At 39.0% G+C, this 23,310-nt stretch overlaps 1 protein-coding gene across 2 annotated transcripts in view; it reads left to right on the forward strand.

The window, feature by feature from the left end:
* The window catches only part of TECRL (trans-2,3-enoyl-CoA reductase like), a 125,575-nt gene that overhangs the window by 18,417 nt on the left and 83,848 nt on the right, over positions 1-23,310 (forward strand). For both annotated transcript variants that reach the window (XM_073237531.1, XM_073237530.1), the window contains exon 2: positions 10,974-11,025. In XM_073237531.1, the coding sequence (XP_073093632.1) occupies positions 10,974-11,025 (52 nt within the window). The remainder of the gene's footprint in view (positions 1-10,973; positions 11,026-23,310) is intronic.

Below are 23,310 nucleotides of genomic sequence, written 5' to 3' on the forward strand. Positions count from 1 at the left end.
TCAACATCATCCAGCACATCAACAAAAAGAAGGACAAAAACCACATGATCATCTCCATGGATGCTGAAAAAGCATTTGACAAAATTCAACATCCATTCATGATAAAATCTCCCAACAAAATGGCTATACAGGGTAAGTACCTCAACATAATAAAGGCCATATATGACAAACCTACAGCCAACATTATACTTAACAGCAAGAAGCTGAAAGCTTTTCCTCTAAGATTGGGAACAAGACAAGGATGCCCACTCTCTGCACTTCTATTCCCCACAGCACAAAGAAATAAAAGGCATCTAGATTGGCAGGGATGAAGTTAAACTGTCCCTGTTTGTAGATGACATGATATTGTACATAAAAACCCTAAAGACTCTATTCTAAAACTACTCGATCTAATATCTGAATTCAGCAAAGTTGAAGGATACAATATTAATATGCAGATATCTGTTGCATCCCTATATACTAATGATGAACTAGCAGAAAGAGAAATCAGGAAAACAATTCCATTCACAATTGCATCAAAAAGAATAAAATACCATGGAATAAATGTAACCAAGGAAGTGAAAGATCTATACTCTGAAAACTACAAGACACTCATGAGAGAAATTAAAGAAGATACCAAAAACTGTAAACACATCCCATGCTCATGGATAGGTAGAATTAAATGGCTTTCCTGCATAAAGCAATCTACAGATTTAATGCAATCCCTATCAGAATATCAACAGCATTCTTCAATGAACTAGAGCAAATAGTCCTAAAATTCATATGGAACCACAAAAGACCATGAATAACCAAAGCAATCCTGAGAAAGAAGAAAAAAGCAGGAGGAATTACACTCCCTGACTTCAAGCTCTACTGCAAAGGCACAGTAATGAAGACAATTTGGTACTGGCATAAGAACAGACCCATAGACCAATGGAACAGACTAGAGATCACAGATATAAACCCAAGCATGTATGGTCAATTAATATATGATAAAGGAGCCATGGATATACAAGGGGGATATACAAGACAGCCTCTTCAACAGCTATTGTTGGCAAAACTCAACAGCTCCATGTAAAAGAATGAAACTGGATTATGGTCTAACCCCATGCACAAAAGTAAACTAGAAATGGATAAAAGAACTGAATGTAAGTCATGAAACCATAAAACTCCTGGAAGACAGCATAGGCAAAAATCTCCTGAATATAAGCATGAGCAACTTCTTCCTGAATGCATCTCCTCGAGCAAGGGAAACAAAAGCAAAAATGAACATGTGGGACTACATAAAACCAAAAAGTTTCTGTGTATCAAAGGACACCATCAATAGAATAAAAAGGCACCCTACAGTTTGGAAGAATATATTTGTAAATGACATATCTGACAAGGGGTTAACATCCAAAATATATAAAGACTCACATGCCTCAACACCCAAAAAGCAAATAACCTGATTAAAAAATGGGCAGAGGATATGAAGAGACAGTTCTCCAAAGAAGAAATTCAGATGGCCAACAGACACATGAAAAGATGCTCGATATCACTAATCATCAGGCAAATGCAAATTAAAACCACAATGAGAGATCACCTCACACCAGTAAAGATGGCCAACATTGAAAAGACTAAGAACAACAAATACTGGTGAGGATGCAGAGAAAGGGGAACCGTCCTACATTGCTGGTGGGAATGTAAACTCATTCAACCACTGTGGAAAGCAATATGGAGCTTCCTCAAAAAACTAAAAATAGAAATATCATTTGACCCAGGAATCCCACTCCTTGGAATTTACCCAAAGTATACAACTTCTCAGATTCAAAAAGACATATGCACACCTATGTTTATCGCAGCACTATCTACGATAGCCAAGATATGGAAGCAACCTAAGTGTCCATCAGTAGATGAATGGATAAAGAAGAAGTGGTACATATACATATTGTAATACTATTCAGCCATAAGAAAGAAACAAATCCTACCATTTACAACAACATGTATGGAGCTGGAGGATATTATGCTCTGTGAAATAAGCCAGGCAGAGAAAGACAAGTGATAAATGCTTTCCCTCATTTGTGGAGTATAACAATGAAGCAAAACTGAAGGAACAAAATAGCATCTGATTCAGATACTCCAAGAAGGGACTAGTGGTTGCCAAAGGGGAGGGTTTAGGAGGGCTGGTGGGGAGGAAGGAAGAAAGGGATTGAGGGATATTATGTTTAGTACACATGGTGTGGTGGATCACTGGGAAAACAGTGTAGCACAGAGAAGGGACATAGTCAATCTGGGTCATCTTGCTACACTGATGGGCAGTGACTGCATTGGGGTATGGGTGGGGACTTGATAATATGGGCAAATGTCATAACCACACTGTTTTTTCATGTGAAACCTTCATAAGAGTCTATATCAAAAGTACCTTAATAAAAATTTTTAAAAGAAATAAAAATAAAAAATAAGTAAATAACAGCAACTTTCAGGTTAAACTAGGTAATGACTCTAAATAATCAATGGTATACAATAACAAAGGTTTATTTCTGCCTCATGTGACATTCCAATGAATGGTCACTTTGTTCTGAGCTTTATCCTAGAACCACTTGATAAGCAGCTCTTGTCCTTGTCATTATCAATATCATGTCAGTCTCCAAGTAAAGTGAACAGAGAGGTGGTATTTCGTAGTCCGTTTGGGCTGCTAAAATAAAGTGCCTTAGACTGGGTGGCTTATAAACAATAGAAATTTATCTCTTACAATTCTGGAGGCTAGAAGTTCAAGATTAGGGTACCAGCATGATCAGGCTTGGTTAAGATCCTCTTCCAGTTTTTAGACTGCAATCTTATTCTATCTAGAGGATTAGACTGGAGTCTCTTTCATAAAGGTGCTAATTCATGAGAGTTGCACCCTCATGATCTGGTTACCTCCAAAAGGCCCACTTTCTAATATTATCACATGGGGGGCGGGTAGGATTTCAACATATCAATTTTGGGAGGTACAGACACTCAGTCCATAATAGCTGGTGAACCACATCCTGGCTCTTAAAATTTCTGCTTGGACATTGGTCAATCAACCAGTGCCATGCTTGAGTCTAACATGGTGGAGTTAACAAAATATTCCCTCTGAAAGACTGATGCAGGGAGAGAAACACATATTTTGAACAATTATAAATTTACTGGAGTAAGCAAAGTTTTTTACTCCAAAAGTTATGTGCTAAAGTTCATTCACTTTAATCATATACAGAGTCCCAAATTCTCATTCAAATCTATTAAACAGTTTGCTTAGTTGGAAAAATCTTAGCTACATTGTTTCTAAGCCGAAAAAAACAAATGAGACCTGTAGCAAGAGAGTGTATGGATGAGTTCAAAAAAGAAGAGCCAGAGCTTCCAGAACATGTACCCATCATGGCATAAGCCGGAAGCTCCCAGATGGATATGTGAAAACTCATAATGCCTTTAAGACCTAAAGCCTGAAATGGAAACCCTGCTTCTTCTGTTCCACTTTCTATTGCCCAAAGCAACCAAAGTTCTAAGTCCAACATAACCAGCATCACATCCTACAGAAGAGAAGATGAGAGATAAAACAAATATTTGCTAAAACAATCTAATTTGCCACAGATCTTCAATTTCCAAGAACCATTTCAATTATCCTTCTCTTGGTAGGACAATAAATAAAGTATATTTTAGAGAAAACACTATTTAAATTGAATTGATTAAAATACTTGGTGTTTACAGAAGTAGGTAAAATCCTACTTTTTTTAGAAAACTAGCTACCAATAACAACTAAATTTCCCAAGAGTCTCTATATCTTGGAATAGAGGTTTCCTTGAGTCACCAGTGAAATAAATTTCACATTTTAAGATTTTATTCATGAGTTTTGTCATGTGGTTTCTTTAGTTGGCTGAAATTCATATTAACTACACGGTGTATCTTTCAAAAACAAATACTAAATATTTTGAATACTAAGGTTAAATAAGTATATGAATCACTAATAGTTTCAAACTTTGTTATAAAACTAAATGGATGACATATTTCACAGTGTACCTTGTTAGCTTCATTTTTGCATACAAATTTGAACTTTGAGTCTATTCTTTTAAGTTGAAGTTAATCAAAATATCTCTTTAATACCATCTGTAGTAACAAAACTAAACAAATGAATTATACAACAGATTTAACACCTCAGGTGATTTACAAACCTGATGTTAGTCTTTAAAAAGTAAATATCATGCTTCTGAATTTGTAGTAATCTTACAATGAAATGATTGAACTATGTATTTCTTTTTCTTTCTAAATAATAATATGTTTAATAGTTGTTTACTACTTTAGTGTACTCAAAAACTTAGTATCTTAAAAAAAAGTCATTTATGTATCTCAAAGTTTAAGTAATCATATGTGTTCATTTCACCAGGCTTTATTTTATTCTTAAAAATATACATTTAACTCTGTGGTCTTTAGATTTCCTCCAGTCCTAAAATTCCAAGCTAGGTTGTAGAACAGAACACATATAATAAAAATATTCCAGAAAGAATATTCACTATGGACAATTTTGTGTTCTTAAAAATCTAAATTATTTTCCAATTTATAAAATATTTTTTCCTAGTTTATGTTTTAGAGTTTCAAATTCTAATCTTAATTTTAATTTTTCTTTCATATTTTCAATATGTTATGATTTTAAGTTACAAGATAGAAAACAAGCATACAAAAACAGCCACTTAGTTCAGTAAACAATACATAGCTCACTACTTTCACACTAAACAGAGATGAAATGGCTTGGTAATATATTCTAGACACTAATAGACAGTTAATTTTATTGAAGGATTACAAAAATTAAATACTAGTTTTATAGCACTTATTGAAATTGTATTTATTTTTGTCCACAATGTTAAAATGATATCAAAGCCATGCAAAAATTATATATGATAAAATTAGATATTCAGTGTCATAGGTATCCCATACTTTTCCCCTCTATTTCTTAATGTATGTATGTATATATATATATATATAATATTTATATAATATATATCTATAATTAGGAAATCAATAATATGTAGGCTGTACTCCCAAATAAAAGTTACATGATTTATAGGGGATAAACTATTTAAAAAGAGCACATTATTCAAATGAATATATCTTTGAGACTTTCTAGAGGGAATATCTAAGGGATTATTTATATGTCAGTGTTTATTTTTTTGTTGAACTGAAAAGGCAAATGTGTTACTGCAGCATGTAAAGACCATTTGTCATGGTACAAACATCTGAAATATATAGACTGTGTATATATACATAATATATTAGTTTAATATAAGAACTCATTTTAAATAATTCATTATAGTATATAAAGATATACAATTGATGTGGTATAATATAATTCTCAATTTCTTAAATAGCAAATGAAATTCAATTAAATTTAAATCATTTAAACCTTATAAAAACTGATATCTCTGCATATCCATAGGGTCATGTCAATTGTATTTACAGTGTAAATTCTTGATATTTTATAACATACCAAATAGATTCTGAATTTGTACAAGTATTTTTATATGGATTGCTTATTTAAGTTTTAGTAACAATCTAAAGAGTACTTAGAGTAAAATAATATTTGTTTATACAGAAAAGTCATTGTCCTTTCCGATAAAATAATTGCAACACTTATTCTATTTGTTAAAATCTTCTAATGGAAATTCTTAGAGGCATATTTCCCATTTTCCTAAATTAATCAATCTTAAAACCTGATTCCTTAGGCTAGTACTCTGTGTGGAAGAAAAAGCTCTTGCCAATTAGGAGCCCGGCACTGGATATTTTTTTGTGTGTGTGCGTGTGCGTGTGTGTGTGTGTGTATGTGTGTGTCTATATTTTCACACCTCTATCTCTAATCATTTCTACTCAATTTATCTTTTATTCTGTTTCTTTCTGTGTCTTTACTAGTAGACATTTAATTTTTTAACCAAGTTTACTGACAATGTTTGGTTTGCACATTGCAATTACTCTGTCAAATGAATTTCAAGTGGTTGTTCTTCACCACTTAATTTTCATTTCTCTAAACAGGCTACACAGTATTCTGGAGACATCTGTTCACTTCAAAGATTCACTAGAAAGCAGCTAAAATATAGTTTTAAAAAGTAGCAGTAGTACACAAGAATTATTTTTTGTGAAATATCTTTGTATACGGCACATTCAAGCAAATCCTAGATTTTGTTTGAAAGTGAAAAGCTTTTTCTAAGCTCATCAAGTTAAATGTTGGATAAAGTAATAATGACCCAAAATTCAACTAGACCAGTTGCAATTTAAAAGTGAATTTTGATTCAACTAACAAACACCAGTTACCTTGTCTACTTGACATTTTAAGATTAAGATTAATTTCCTCCATTGAGAAAGAAACATTAATAAAGAGAATTTCAGGATTTCAGATGTTGGAATACTCATTTCTCCCATCTGCACAATTAATTGTGATTTATAAAAGTGAATAAATTATTCTGATGATAGCTTGTCCTTTTTAAGAGGTTGTAAAACTTGCTAAAAAGTAGAAGTTATTATGAATAAACTTCCTGATGAAGCTACAGAGACATCAGTTTAGTAATCATAAAGTCTGAAATGCTCTGTTAATTATCATCTTTTCCTCTCTTTGTGCTCTGAGTACAACTGAAGTACTGAAAGCGTTGATCAAGCACAGTCTGGTGGCTAATTGAGCAACGCTGTCTGAATCATTTAATGGTTAATTATTTTTGCCTGCTGTATTTGACTAAAATTGCTCCAGAAAGGGCAGTTCTCAAAGATTTATTCAAAATCAGCACTTTTATAACATATGAAAGTCAAATGCAATTTTCAAAAATAAAAAATAATTTTAAAAGTTTGTTGAAAGCTTGTAATAACAATCCACTCCCACATGTAGGCTTCTTTTAAGAGAACATTATCTTCGTCTTGAAAGTTTGCAAATTCAGAGAAAAAAGTACATTGTCATTTAAATTATTCTAGCTTGAAGAAAAGCATACATTTTTCTAAAGAAATCTGCTTGAGAAACACTTTTCATATCAGATTAAAGAACTGCCTATTTTCACATGACTTTGCATTCACAGCTATATTTTTGATTTCAACAAAAGTGACTTAAACTTGGTTACATGTCTGTTAGTCAGGGGAGAGGAAATCTCAGGGCAAAATACCTCTACAAACCAAAATCAGTCAAAGGGAGACATAAAGTTTAAAACCCATTTATTGCTCACTTCTGCAGTCTCTGTCCATCTTTCTTCTCTGCTCCAGCAGCCACTACACCGGTCCTTTCCCTCACCTCTCAGGTACAGATAAGCCCTCTGTTGCCCAGGTAATGACCCATTGATATGGAGATGAAAGATGCAAATGCACTAAAGCCATACTTCTTTCCACCTCTGAACACCTATTGATATGCAGATATACTAAAGCCAGGGGAGATATTCTGGAAATGTTTCAATTTTACCCACAATCAACCCTTCCAGAAATCTCGCCTTACAATTTACTCAATCCCCCTCTTCCGACCAATCTAGTAACATGCAATAACAATAGCTATAAAATCTTGATAATCCTCAAGCCAGAGGATTCAGCCTATGCAAATTAAGTAAATGTACTTTACAGTATAATCTCTCACTAAACACAAAATACGTTTCTACACTTGTTTACTCATTCCTAACAATCATGCTAGATTGCTCACAAAACTTTTATCAAACATTAGACAAAGTCAAGCCTCTCTTTAAACATTATTTTCTTAACAACAGCAACACAATCATAATTCTCAAGTCAGAGGATTCAGCTAGGTTACTTTACAGCATAATCTCTCACTAAGCACAAAAATATGTTTCTACACTTGTTTACTCATTCTTAACAATCATGCTAGATTGTTCACAAAACCTTTACATTTTAGACAAAGTCAAGCCTTTCTTTAAGCATTTTTTTTCTCAACAACAGCAACAAAATCATAATTCTCAAGCCAGAGGATTCAGCTAGGTTCAAAGTCCCATGTAGATTAAGTCCTAGAGCTCGTCCATTCCAGCCATCACTTGGCAGCTGCAGCCAGGGGCATATCCAGGACACAAAGACCGTAGAAGCAGATAACCATGATTGTCGGGGGCCAATTTGCTGTTATTACAGGAATACACAGAAGGCCAGCTTCCAGGACTTTTCCCCAAGGTGCCAGAAGAGCCAGCCATCGTCGATCCATGTGTTGAAATGTCCAGAGCCACATCCATTTTACTCCTAATTACTGCACCCATCCTTGCAACACATGTTCAATAAAGTGGGTACCTGGATGGCTCTCAGAAACCAGCAACCAACTATAGGCTGCAGAGAGACGCTCTAGACCCCTCTTGGTGGTTTGCTGATCTGTACAAAGTGCAGGGCACTCCTTCTGGGCTCAGCTGACTTCTTCAAAGGTGAAAGGCAAGCCCCACCAACAGGCCCACATTGTCTTTTGAGGTGTCTGTGCCACGCCACTCAGTGGTCTTTGGGTCCAGTCTCGCACCCACCCCGTGATGGGATAGGAGGTTATTACCTTGGTCAGAGCTGTTCCGGTGATGGGCTCTGTAGCCAGCAAGGCATGGTACACAGCAGCCAGTTGCTTCAAGGTGACCCGGACCTCTGCTCCTTTCCATGGTTGTGACTAGGCTCCGGCCGGCAGCAAGAGCAGCAGCAGTGGCAGAAGCAGTAGCCTTAGGCTCAGGCCACAGGACGGGGTCAGCGTGGCCAGCAGCAGTAGTGACGCCTCCACGACGACATGAGTGTAGACGCATGTCCCTCAGCGCGAGCGCCACTTCTCCCCATCATTTCTAGAGGCAGCCTTCCCAAAGGTCACACCCATTATGACAGATTTCGGGTTCACAGGAATCCTGCCAATCCTATGCCAATTGTTAGTTAGGGGAGAGGAAATCTCGGGGCAAAATACCTCTACAAGCCAAAATCAGTCAAAGGTAGAAACAAAGTTTAAAACCCGTTTATTGCTCACAAACTGCAGTCCCAGGCAGTCTTTCTTCTCTGCTCCAGCAGCAACAACACCGCCCCCGCCCCCCACTCACCTCTCAGGCACAGATAAGCCCTCTGTTGCCCAGGTAATCACCCATTGATATGGAGATGAAAGATGCAATTGAACTAAAGCCATACTTCTTTCCACCTCTGAATGCCTATTGATATGCAGATATACTAAAGCTAGGTGAGATATTCTGGAACTGTTTCAATTTTACCCACAATGTTGTATGGTGTACTACATATTGAAACACAAAAAACGATATGAGGTCATTGTCCTCCAGGACATAAGGACAATGTCCTCAATGTCGTATGATGTACTACATATTGAAACACAAAAAACTAAATGAGGTCATTGTCCTCAAGGCCTCAAGGCCCGCATATGTGGTTGGAACAACCAAAGCATAAGCAGAAGATGATGTGCCTTCATAAAGTGGTAGCAAACCCTGATTGAGGAGTTATTGCTTAAAAAAATTATTTGTTTTTGCATGGCGCTTGAAATAACTGATAGACAAATACTTGCACTAGAGAAAGTATGTAAATAGTAGGCATCCTATAAAAGATCTCTGTGATCATAGAAAAGGCTTCATACAAAGGAAGTAACATATAAAAGTGCTTTGCAATGAAGTAACAGTGAGATAAGACAATGAACACTGTTAAACCACATTTTTTAAATGTTCAAATATGAAAGTTCAATAATCAAAATGAAATGGTATGTTAAATATAAATATTTGTAATCCTTTCCAAAAACAATTTTTCAAATATTTCTAACACCACGGAGAATAGCACTACTATGAAATATTTGAAAATTTCATACAGAATTCATTAGGGTCCTTTTGCTATTTACAGGATCATACCAGTGGGAATTAATATTGTTCTTAAGTGCTTAATTCTTAGAACTTTCTTATTTTTGAATCATATACACTGAAGAAATCAGAAAATAATTCTGAATGGTGTATAGCATATTCTTGTTTATAGATGCAATATGGTAAAATAAATGTATTTATTGTTTTAACTTTAATACATATGCAATATTAAATATAACAATAAGAACTTCCTGGAGTATTATTATTTGCCATGCATTTATGCACTTTTATTTTTCATTTCACCCTCCCACAACACCTATAAGAAGACATTACTGGAGCAATAAAATAAAATAAATTATGTGCACAATATTGTTTACATGCTTAAACATGTTCATGGTCATGAAAATGTTTTTTCATGTAGACTTTGAAGGATTGTTGGGTTTTCATAAGCCAATGGAAGGGGCCAGAGGTGGAAAGGTATTTATTTTACAAGGTTGTTATGAATAGAGTCAGAAAATCAAAAAGTAATTTAATGGCTTGAGGTTTTTGACTAGAACTCTTACCCCCATGCATTTTGCAATTTCAATAAAGAAACATTTATTTAATTCATTTTGTTAAAACTAGATATAGTTAATTTTAGTAGATTAGGACAAAAGAATTGGTCAAACTATTATACACTTTAAGAATCCAAATAATATATGTAACACGGATTTTGATGAATTTATAGTATTTTTGGTTGGAATTTTAAATATACAGTATTTAAAACTAGGTGGTGTGGATCAGATTTTTTTCACTATACTCTGAAGTAAACGCTTCCTTCTTTTGTCCATATTAATCAATTTCATATACTCAGGCTCATCCGCTATACAGTCTTCCTTTCTATCCTGTGAATTTACTCATACTTAAGTTGATAATCTCACTGGTTTGGAAACCAGCAATTGAATTTCATGGATAATAGAAAACTCAAAAATATATTTTAGAGATAAAAGTTTGGATGAACTTGCATAATAACTCTTTTATTGTTCCATACAAATATGAAATTTTAGAAAAAGATATATTGGTACAATGTTTCAAGGCTGTCAGAACAGTAATGACTAAAAAGCTAAAAACAGCAGTCAGGCTATTTTGTAATACTTTTACCCCTGACACATATGTTTTCTTCTTGTACAAATATATGGCAAATAAATGAACACTTTTTCCTTCTAATCCTCTCCATTTGCTTTTCTTTTTCAGGTGACTCAAAAATCTACTATTCATGATGTTAAACAAAAATTTCACAAAGCATGTAAGTTTTGTATATAATTTAGAATTTATATTACAGTTTTCCCTAATTGGTTTAAATTTATCTGTAGGAATAAGTTCAATATCATGGTAGAGTGTATGGAAACCATAATTTTACATGAAACTCAGAAATAATATTATCCTAAATATTTCTTGGACCACAAACATTCTAATGTCTAACACTCTGAGGCTTTAATCTGCAACATTCTTTTAGTGTTCTAAGAAATGATTACTAGTTCATATCTGAACATTTTTCATTCTAACAGGAAATGTCCTGTATGTGTAAGGCATTCATTAATACAAAGCATTTGTTTATATTTAAGCAAAATATTAAGCATAAGTTTTACTCTATGTGTTTGTTTATACTGGTCAAACTGTTGGATTCTCCCAGAGGAGGACGCCGCCCCAAATCACTCACGAAAGGCATCTCTTGATGCAACAAGCAAGAGGAATTTATTCAGGAACCAGCTAGCTGGGGTCCAAGTTAGCCCGACACAGCGGGTCTCAACAAGGACCCTGAGCAGCTAAAACCAGAGAGTTTTATAGCATTTTCAAAGAGGCAAAATTTTCCACAACTACAATACAGTGTTTGTCCATAGACACATAAATTTTCGGCTGATGCCACATCCCGGGGGTCTGGTTAGATAAAATCACTTTCGGAATGTTTAGGGTGTTTCTAGCAAGATAAGCTTGGTATGTATGATTAACTGATTTGAGGTTAGCTAACTAAAGGTCACTACAATTAACAGTGGCTGACTAACTTGTTTTTCACCTTGTTTTTCAAGGCCTTTCTGAGTCACATATTCAGAAAATGGCCTCTGGGCTTCTTAAGATGGCTGTGCTTAGGCTAACCTGCTGTCTTCACTAAATGCTTAGATTCTACATTTCCCCACTTTTCTTTTTGGATATTCCAATCATGGAATGCTTGTTTCTTCTTGCTGCGTAAGAGAGTGATACTGTTGTCTCAGCATTAGTACCTGAACAGTACTCACTCTTTCTCTAACAAAGGATATTAGCCGGTTTAAAATACAGGGACCAAAAGTGAGAAGTAATACAAGAATAAGCAAGGGTCCTGTCAGGGTGGATATCAGGGTTGTAAGCCATGGGGATCGAGTAAACCAGGATTCAAATAGACCTTGGCTAGCCTCCCGTTCTCTCTTCCTTTGATCTAGTCTTTCTCTGAGTTTAGACATTGAATCTCTTACTATTCCAGAATGGTCTGCATAGAAGCAGCATTCTTCTTTTAGGGCTGCACACAATCCTCCTTCTTTTAAGAACAGTAGATCTAGTCCTCGTCGATTCTGCAGCACTACTTCAGAAAGAGAAGTTAGGGACTCTTCAAGTTTAGTAATAAATTGCTCTATAGTTTTTAAATCTTCATCAATAGCTGCCCTCAGTCCCTCATAGTGTTGGTTCCCTTGGATGATGGCAGCTGTCCCCGTTCTTACTCCAGCTGCAACTCCTACTCTCAACAACACGGCTAAAGTCAGCGAGACTGGTTCTCTTCTAAATCTCTGTCTGGGTTCAAATTCTGTTACAAATGAGAGATCATCATGGTACATCAGCCTAGGCACTAGCTGGACTATAACACAGAAATCACAGGAAGAATTGAAGGTGGAGGTGGAAACACATGGGGTCAGTCCAGTATTACAAGCCCACCATCGCTCAGGAGGAGGGACTAGATACCTGTTTTCACCCAAGGAGGCTATGGGTATGGTCTCATTACACAGATTCTTATGAGTGGGAGGAACTGTGCCTAGGCATTTCCCTTTTCCAGTCACTTCGGTCAGAGTCAGCGTCTTGTGGCTGCCCCAACTACAGATCTCATGGCTGGTTGTATTGTTAAAGCTGCCTAACAACCCCAGTCCTTCATAATAAGGAGGTCCAGAGGAAAAACATAACCAACAGGATTCGGTATTATTAGGGTTGGTGGTGTTTAAAACCCGGAAAGCCCCCTCGAGAAAGTTGAGGAGGCGTTGTCCGGTGCCAGGAAAGGGGGCTACTTGGCCAAGGGTGGGGATGGCGGAAATGGTGGCAGTGTCCACTGGTAGGACTAGGGTCTGCTTTGGGAGACGTGGCTGATCTCTTAGGACAGTATTGGGTCTTACTGGGGCAGCTGGAAGGGTCTCTACCTTAAGCCTGAGCATAAACAAGACTCCATTATCATATCTATTCTGGTAAAGTCGTAGTCCCCACATAAGCCCTATTTCCCAGTTTGTCACCTTTTTTCCTGCATCTGTAAAGGAGATGTCAGTTAAGTTGCAGGTAGGGTTAGTCATGCATTGGGTGCAAGTGGTGCTCCGCTGGACCTTTATGAGGCCTGGAGGAGACTTCCCTGTTAGCTAATAGCATGTCCCAGTCTGCTCACAACCCCAATTTTTGCAGAAAAAGTCTGTCTGCCCACCACACTGTGAGGCCTTGGCACGATTGGCTGAGGGGGCTGGGCACACATTGAAGCAGGTATCTTGGAGTTCTTTCATAGAAGCCCGAGATCCACATCCTGGCCTCCCTATTCTACCTCCGTGCCAAGGGTCTTGTTTAAAGAGAGTACATATGTCTACAGTGAGGGTAGGCCACCAAGTCCCCCTAGGATGCTGTTCTGTTAACTGGACTACTACTTGGTGGGAAGCTGGGGTAATGATTTGCCATGTCAGTAACCTGGGTTCATGGGGGTTGGGGTTCTGGTGGGTTGGAAGTAGCAGGAGCATCAGAATCACTAAAAACATAGTTTTTTTTACACAAGCGAAGCTTAAGGGGGTTATCAGTCCGAGTTACTCGCCAGTCCGGGTCCGACGGGGGTGCCTTCTTTAGATGTGAAGCGTGTATCCAGGAAGAGACGCCATCCACTTTCACAGCTGTGGGAGTAGTCAGGAGGATGATGAAAGGTCCCTTCCACCGTGGCTCGAGGTTTCCTGTCCGGTGCCTTCTCACGTAGACAGGGTCTCTCACCTGGAACTGGTGAGGCACTGAGAGGTCCTCTGGCCGATAGGCTTCCTTGATGGAGGCCCACACCTCTTTCTGCACAGCCTCCAAGGCTCGTAACCTTTCAAGCAAAAACTTATTAGTTGCACACTCAGGGAATGTATGAAGATGTGCTGACTGAAGCGGGGCCGGGGCCCCAAACATTATTTCAAAAGGCGTTAGTCCAAAACGGCCGGGAGTGTTCCTGACTCTAAACAGGTCGAAGGGAAGGAGGACCAACCAATCACATAAGCCAGTCTCTATGGACAATTTAGTCAAGGTCTCTTTTAGAGTTCTGTTCATCCTTTCTACCTGTCCTGAGCTCTGGGGCCTGTATGCACAATGCAATTTCTAATCCATCCCCAGGATCTTGGCCAATCCCTGACTTACCTGGGCAACAAAGGCAGGGCCGTTGTCGGAGCCGATTACCTTTGGGATCCCAAATCTGGGAAATATCTCTTCAAGGATCTTTTTAGACACCGTCTGAGCTGTCTCAGTTTTTGTGGGGAACGCCTCTGTCCATCCTGAAAATGCGTCTAGGAAAACTAGAAGGTACTTATATCCATACTTAGCAGGCTTAATTTCAGTGAAGTCAACTTCCCAATAAGCTCCTGGGTGATCTCCTGGAAGTCTTTTTCCAGATATTGCTTGATTTTTGCTCACGTTTACTAATTGACAGGGAACACAATTTTTTACAACCTCGTCAGCCAATTTTCCTAATCTAATAACATGATAAGGGGAGTCTCGAACCAAGGTTTTTAGATTTTTCACTCCCAGATGTGTCAATTGATGTAATTGCCTTAAGTATTCCTCTGCCTCTCTCTGGGGCAGGACAACTTTCCCTTCTTCAGACTTGTATATCTCTTGGGGCGAGAAATTTTTGAACCCTAATTTGTTTATACAAACAAGATCTTCAGGTGTATACTGGAAGCTCTTAATGTGGGTGGCTACTGGACACACTTGGAGGGGTAAAATGTTCATTCCCTGAGCCGCTTGCTTTGCGGCTCGGTCTGCCCTCCGGTTTCCTCGAGCTATTGGAGAGTCATCTTTCTGATGTCCAGGGCAATGTGTTATTGCTACTTCCTTAGGCCTATGGATGGCTTCTAGCAAATCTAAAATCTCTTGTTTGTTTTTAAAATCTTTCCCGGCAGAAGTTAACAGCCTTCTCTGTCTATAAATAGCCCCGTGTATATGAGCAGTGGCAAAGGCGTATCTGCTATCAGTGTAGACGTTAAGTCTCTTACCTTCTGCCATCCTTAGGGCCTGAGTCAGGGCGATGAGTTCTGCTCGCTGTGCAGAGGTGCCCGTTGGGAGTCCACTGGCCCATACAGTCCGGTCATCATCTACTACTGCAGCTCCAGTCATTCTCTTACCATCCATGATGTAACTGCTCCCGTCCGTATACCAAGTCAGGAGTCCCGGTCCTCCTAAGGGCTGATCTTGCAAGTCCTGGCGGGTGCCTGTCTCCTCAGCCAGGATTTCCTGGCAGGTATGAAGCACTTCCTTCCCCGAATTGGGGAGCAGAGTGGCCGGGTTTAGAATGGCAGGGGGGGCAAACTCCACACGATCACGATTCAGGAGTAAGGTTTGGTAGTGAGTCATTCTGGCATTCGACATCCATCTCTCGGATGGCTGCCGAATTATACTCTCCAATGCATGCGGAGCAACCACAGTGAGTTTCTGTCCCAGTGTCAGTTTGTCAGAATCTTTAACTAGGAGGGCCATGGCCACCACTACTCTCAAACAGGCAGGCCATCCGCTACTTACTGGGTCTAATTTTTTTGACAAATAGGCGACAGGTCTCTTCCAAGGTCCCCATTGCTGGGTCAACACTCCCTGAGCCACTCCACTCCGTTCATCCACAAAAAGGACGAACAGCTTAGTCACATCTGGCAAGGCCAGAGCGGGTGCCGACAGGAGGGCCTTCTTGATCTCATCAAAGGCCTGTTGCTGTTCAGGTCCCCAAACAAACGGGGCTGCCCCTTTGGTTAGGGGGTACAGGGGGGCGGCTAAGGTGGCATATCCGGGTATCCATAATCTACAGAACCCTGCTGTTCCCAGAAATTCACGGACTTGGCGCGGAGTAGTAGGGACCGGGATCTGCGTCACAGTCTGCTTCCGGGCTTCAGTAAGCCACCTTTTCCCTTCTCTCAGGGAATACCCTAAATAAGTCACTTGTTGTTGGCAGATCTGTGCCTTTTTGGCAGATGCTCTATACCCCAGCTTAGCAAGTTCAGTCAAAAGGGCTCCAGTGGCCTCTTGGCAGACTTCCTGTGTAGGGGCGGCTATCAGTAAGTCATCAACATATTGTAACAAGGTTACCTGTGGGTTGGAGGCTTGGTAAAAGGCCAAGTCCTGGTGTAAAGCCTCATCGAAGAGGGTAGGTGAATTCTTGAATCCTTGTGGCAAGCGAGTCCAGGTCAATTGTCCAGTAGTTCCTGTGGAGGGGTCTTTCCACTCAAAAGCAAGCAGCGGTTGGCTACTCTGGTGCAGGCGCAAACAAAAGAAGGCGTCTTTTAAATCTAAGACTGTATACCAAGTGTTTTCTGGGGCCAAAGAGCTTAGCAGGTTATAAGGATTCGGCACAGTGGGATGAATGTCCTGTGTTCTCTTATTAACCTCTCTTAAATCTTGCACTGGTCGATAATCTCCTGTTCCCACTTTCTTTACAGGCAGCAAGGGAGTGTTCCATGGGGATTTACATTTTACTAATATCCTCTGCTCTATGAGCCTCTGGATATGGGGCCTAATTCCATCTCTGGCTTCTTTACTCATTGGATATTGTCTCACAGTTACTGGTGAGGCTGAGGCTTTCAATTCTATGACCACTGGGGGCTGGTTTACAGCAAGCCCCATACCTGCTGTCTCCGCCCAGGCCCCTGGAAACTGGTTGAGCCACCTTTGATTAACTCGGGAGGGTTCTGGTTCTTTAAAAAGGCGGTACTCGTCTTCTAATCTTATGGACAGAATACTTAGGCCCAAAGGTTTCTTCTCTCTATCAGTCACTCGGGTATCTTCAGCCTGAAAGGATATTTGGGCCCCGACTTTGGTCAAGATGTCTCTTCCTAACAAGGGTGTAGGGCATTCCGGTATAACAAGGAATGAGTGGTTTACTTGTCCCACTCCTAAGTCCACTGTTCTTTGGGTAGTCCATGCATATTGTTTCTGACCTGTGGCCCCGAACACCCAAGACTTTTTGCTAGAAAGGGGGCCTCTAGCTTGGGTCAGTACTGAATGTTGAGCACCGGTATCCACCAGAAACTCAACGGGTTGCCCCTCCACCTTCAGAGTTACCCTAGGCTTGGGGAGGGGCTCCGAGCCCCGTCTTCCCTAATCCTCATCTTCTAGCAGAGACAACACCTTCTTCGGAGGTCCCCGCGGTGGTTTCTTAGGGCATTCTTTCACCCAATGCCCCTTTTCCTTGCATTACGCACAGTGATCTTTATCCAAAGGAGGTCGGTTGCCCAGGGACTCTGCCTTACTAGTTCTACCACTAGAGGGCGGGCATCCCTTACTTTCTACTACTGCAGCCAAGATCTTTGTTAAATTTCTCTCATGCTTCCTATCCCTCTTTTCCTCTTTACTTTCCCTTTCCTTTTCCTTCTTTAACTCCTTCTCTTCCTCAGTCTCTCTCTTATGATAAACTTTCTCTGCTTCTTTCACCAAATCCCTCAGCGACAAATCCTGTAAGCCTTCCAATCTCTGAAGTTTTTTCCTAATGTCGGGTGCCGACTGTCTGATAAAAGCAAGGGCCACTGAAGCACTATGCCCCTCAGAAGTGGGATCAAAGGGAGTATACTGCCTGAAGGCTTCTATCAGGCTCTCTAAGAATACTGCGGGTGCTTCAGTGGCTCCCTGGCTGACCTCTCTTACCTTGGCCAAATTGGTGGGGTGTCTTGCGGCCCCACGGAGACCTGCCACCAGAGCCTGACGATAGATGGTTAGTCGCTCCCTACCTTCTGGAGAATTAAAGTCCCAGTTGGGTCTAGTCAACAGGAACCCCCTCTCTATGTCATGAGGGAGTTGCGAAGGTCGCCCGTCGGTTCCAGGCACATTCCTTCGTGCCTCCAGGAGAATCCTCTCTCTCTCTTCCGTGGTGAAGAGCACCTGCAAAAGCTGCTGACAGTCATCCCAGGTGGGCTGGTGGGAAAACATCAGGGACTCTACCAGACCAGTTAGTTTCTGCGGTTCCTCTGAAAAGGGCGGGTGGTTAGCTTTCCAATTATACAAATCAGCAGAGGAGAAGGGCCAATATTGCAGAGGTTGGAAAGGCGGGTCCCCTTCTTCCCCAAGGATGGGAACTCCATAAGACCGGAGAGGAAAAATACCCGGTGGGTCCAAGGTGGCCCCTCAGCGGTGCCGAGTCCCCTGGGCAGGTCCTGGAGCCGGCCCCACTGCCTCAGCATCAGGGACTGAGGGCGCCGGGGCTGGTGGTGCTGGGAGTGCCGGGGCCGGGGGTGCTGGGGGTGCCGTAGGGGCGGGAGGGTAAGGAGGGGGAGGGGGATCATCAACCATAAGCAAATCTTGAGTATCAGGGTAAACTTTGGTAGTTTCTTTTTCCTTTTTCTGAGGTTGAGTCTGGGCAGCTAAAACTCGAGGGCCCATTTTCTTTTGTACCCAGGGCTTTACCCAGGGCGGTGGGTTCTCCACCAACTCTTGCCAGACTACAATGTAGGGTTGCTGATCCGGGTGTCCTTGAGACGAATCCTGGAAGACAACAGCTTTTACTGCTAATAAAGTGGGGAGATCAAAAGTCCCCTCCGAGGGCCACCCAACATTGAAGGTGGGCCATTCGGAGGTACAGAAAGTCTGCCAAGGTCCCTTTTACACTTCTACTGACAAGTTATGTGCCCTCGCTCTGACTTCCGTCCAATGATCTAACGTCAGGCTAAGGGGGGTTGTCACTGTCTGTCCCATTGTCAGTATAACAATAATTAGACACGTAAAAGACACAAAAAACAAAGACACACACAAATTAGACACACAGCAGCCGCTTTTAGTTCTCCTCAGAGTCTCAAACAGAAACCGAAAGGAATCGGAGGGTTGATACTCTCGGCGCCCAAAAATCAACCCTATCTCATCAGGTTCACTTTGCTGGAAAAACAGATGGGAGGCTACCAGGTGTCCCTGGCCCCCCAACCTCCCCGAGGCATCCCCCAGGGTTGCAGCCTGCGGTGCTCCTAGTACGTCTACCGACCACAGTCTCGATCCCTTTATGGGATCGAGACAGCTGCCAGACAACGGGTACCCTTTCAGAATTCTGACCAGTCTCACTGAAAAACAGAAAACAGAACACAGACAACCCAAGGCGCCACTAATCTTACCTCTTCCTCCAAGAGCGACTTCAGGAGTGAAGCGGGGTGAGCGCACGATCCCGGACGAGCCCCCAAATGTTGGATTCTCCCAGAGGAGGACGCTGCCCCAAATCACTCACGAAAGGCGTCTCTTGATGCAACAAGCAAGGGGAATTTATTCAGGAACCAGCTAGCTGGGGTCCAAGTTAGCCCGACGCAGCGGGTCTCAACAAGGACCCTGAGCAGCTAAAACCAGAGGGTTTTATAGCATTTTCAAAGAGGCAAAATTTTCCACAACTACAATACAGTGTTTGTCCATAGACACATAAATTTTCGGCTGACACCACATCCCGGGGGTCTGGTTAGATAAAATCACTTTCGGAATGTTTAGGGTGGTTCTAGCAAGATAAGCTTGGTATGTATGATTAACTGATTTGAGGTTAGCTAACTAAAGGTCACTACAATTAACAGTGGCTGACTAACTTGTTTTTCACCTTGTTTTTCAAGGCCTTTCTGAGTCACATATTCAGAAAATGGCCTCTGGGCTTCTTAAGATGGCTGTGCTTAAGCTAACCTGCTGTCTTCACTAAATGCTTAGATTCTACAAAACCTCTTCCACATGGGATTTTGTTTTTATAGAATACATTGAAATTATACTATTTAATTTTATTAATAGCTAAATTTATTTCATTAAGATATCTCCTACTATTATTTGCTTGGAAATATTTATGTGAGATTTGTTTAAATTAGATTTTTATTTTTATAATTTTTTTCAATAAAGTTTATCCATAAGTTAGTGAAAATGTCTATAAGTTATCATGAAGCTTTTTTTCAGTGGGCTTTGATTTTAGACTAGTTTAAGATTCATAGCAAAATTGAGCTGAATATAGAGTTCCTATATGCTCCCTGTCTCCACACAGGCACAGCCTCCCCCACCAGCATTCCATATCAGAATCCCAAAATCCATAATTTACATTAGAATTCATTCTTGGTATTGTACATTGTATGGGCTTCATTAAAGAGATTTTCAAATTTTGAATTTAGTTAAACAATATTTCTTTTCCAAAAGTTTTCTTATAGCTCACAATATATTAAACGGTTTGATAATATCTTAGACTAAAATCAGTAAAACAGTTTTATTATTTTCATTTCTTTTAGGAAAAGTATGGAATATTACTGAATATTTTCTGTATATATGACAATGGCTAGTTAAATGAAGGTAGAAGACATCCCATCAGCCTTCAAATTATAGTATTGTGAGGAAGACATAATACGTGTATCTAAAAAATTATAAAAATAAACCCATATAGCTAACATCTAAAATTTGTAAATATTTAGGAAAAATCATTTTTAAAATTGTTAGTAGGAACAGAGAACATATACAGCATAAAATAGAATTATTTGAAATATGCTTAACCAGTTAAAAATTTCTTCAGGAAGGTGAGTTCTAACATTTTACCACAAAGATACATAGGGTTTGGATATGAAGAAAAGAAACAGAAAGGTATTATAGTAAGGAAAAACAAACAACAGAAGTGCAGAGGTCTGTCATGGATTATTTCTCTAACTTTTGGCATAATAATCAAATTCTCTGTACATTTACTCCAGTATTTTTGAAATTCTTGTAATTTTTACAAATATAAATCTGGAGCTTATCACAGAATGTATATGAACTGTCGCCCTGGTTATTTACACAAGAATTTCCAGTTTATATCCTAAATGCATTTTTTTTTGCATTATTCCTATCTTCACATAAAATATGAATCTTGTTAAACTAGTATTTGAATTGTCATCTTTGGAAAGATGTAGATAAGCTTTCTCCTAATTAAGTGGTTTCAGAAAGTTTAGATTGTAGTAAGAAGTGAGAAGACATTTGAAAATAACATTTTTACTATAAAGAAGAAAAATGTAAGAAAAGAATTGCATTTAAATTAATGATAGCATAATAAATATTACCATTATTGTCTGGAAATGAGGAAATGAATCAAAGGCTAATGTATGTGTAGAAAGAATATACAGTCACCTTCATGTTTGATTCAATGACTGCTTTTATGAGAGTTTGTATTATATAGACTATATATATATATATATATATATATATATATATATAACATATACATGGAATATTAAAATTTTACAGCCTAAACTTCTGCATTTGTGGGGTTTAGAATCTATTTCTTATAATTAGGAAAGTGAAGTTAACTAACTTGAGGAAAATCTTAGACTTGTCCAATTTCAGAATTGGCCAGGTGAAAATATGACAATATGGTTAGTTTTTCTAGCTCTATCAAACTCTAAGCATTCTTAACAACTTATTTTACTCATTTTCCTAAACACAGTTCTACTCTTTAACAACCTTATATAAATTTTAACCTTTCCACTGTTTTAAAATTACTTCTACTTTGAAAGTATATTCAGCACTTACAGAAAAATAATACTCAGGTAATTTTGCATTTATCATGCTATACTGTATATGGCTAACAAGCACATGAAAAGATATTCAACATCACTAATCATCAAGGAAAGTCAAATCAAACCACAATTAGGTGTTACCTTACACCTATCAGATTGGCTAGTCACAAAACATAAGAAATAAAAAGTGTCGGTGAAGATGTAGAGAAAAGGGAACCCTCACTCACTGTTTGTGGGAATGTAAATTGGTTCAGCCACTGTGGAAAACAGAACTGAGTTCCTTTAAAAATTAAAAATAGAACTGCTATATGGTCCAGCAATTCCACTTCTGGGTATTTACACAAAGAAAATATAATACCAATTTGAAGAGATATATGCACCCCTATATTCAATCCCAGAATTATTTACAATAACCAATATATGGAAGCAACCTAAGTGTCTATCCATAGATGAATGGGTAAGGAAGATGTGATACATGTAATGGAATGTTACTCAGCCATAATAAAGAATGAAATCTTGCCATTTGTGACAACATGCATAGACCTACAGGGTATCATGCTAAGTGAAATAAGTCAAACAAAAAGGGCAAATGCTGTATGATTTCACTTATATGTGGAATCTAAAAGAGCAATGCAAATAAATAAACAAGATAAAAAAGATGTAGACAGAAGGATACAGAGAACAAACTTATGATTGCCAGTGGGGGTCAGGGGATAGATGAAAATAAGTGAAGGGAATTAAGAAATAAAACCTTTCAGCTATAAAATAAATAAAACCTGAAGACATATGCACATCATAGGAAATACAGTCCATAATATTGTAAACATTTTGTATGGTGATAGATGGTAACTGGACTTATTGTGGGGAATTTCATAATGTAATTAAGTGACAAGTCACTATGCTGTACACCTAAAACGAATATAGGCATATACCTTGGAGATATTTCAGGTTCAGTTCCACATCACTGCTAATGCAATAAAGGGAGCCAAATGAATTTTTTGGTTTCCCTATGTACACAAAAGTTACCTTTACACTACACTATACTCAATTAAGTGTTCAATAGCATTATGTCTAAAGAAACAATATACACGACTAAGCTAAAAAATACTTTACTGCTAAAGAATGCTACATGAGAACTTTCAGTGAGTTGTAATCTTTTTGATGGTGGAGGGTCTGGCCTCAGTGTTGAAGGCTGTTGATAGATGAAGGTGGTGGTTGCTGAAGGAAGCTGTGGCAATTTAAAAAAATAGGCAGCAATGAAGTTTGCCAGATTGATTGACTTCTCTTTTAATGACGATTTATCTGTAGCATGTGATGCTGTTTGATAGCACTTAATCAACAGCAGAACTTCTTTCAAAATTGGAGTCAGTCCTCTCAAACCCTTCTGCTGCTTAATCAGCTAAGTTCATGTAGTATTCTAAATCTTTTGTTGTCATTTCAACAATTTTCACAGCATGTTCACCAGGACATTCCTTCTTAAGAATCTATTTCATTGCTCATTTGGAAGAAACTACTCATTCATTCAAGTTTTATCATGAGATAAAGCAATTCAGTCAAATCTTAAAGCTCCACTTGCAACTCTAGTTCTCTTGCTACTTCCAACCACATCTGCAGTTAATTCT

The sequence above is a fragment of the Manis javanica genome, chromosome 5, assembly GCF_040802235.1.
Source record: "Manis javanica isolate MJ-LG chromosome 5, MJ_LKY, whole genome shotgun sequence".
NCBI lineage: Eukaryota > Metazoa > Chordata > Mammalia > Pholidota > Manidae > Manis > Manis javanica.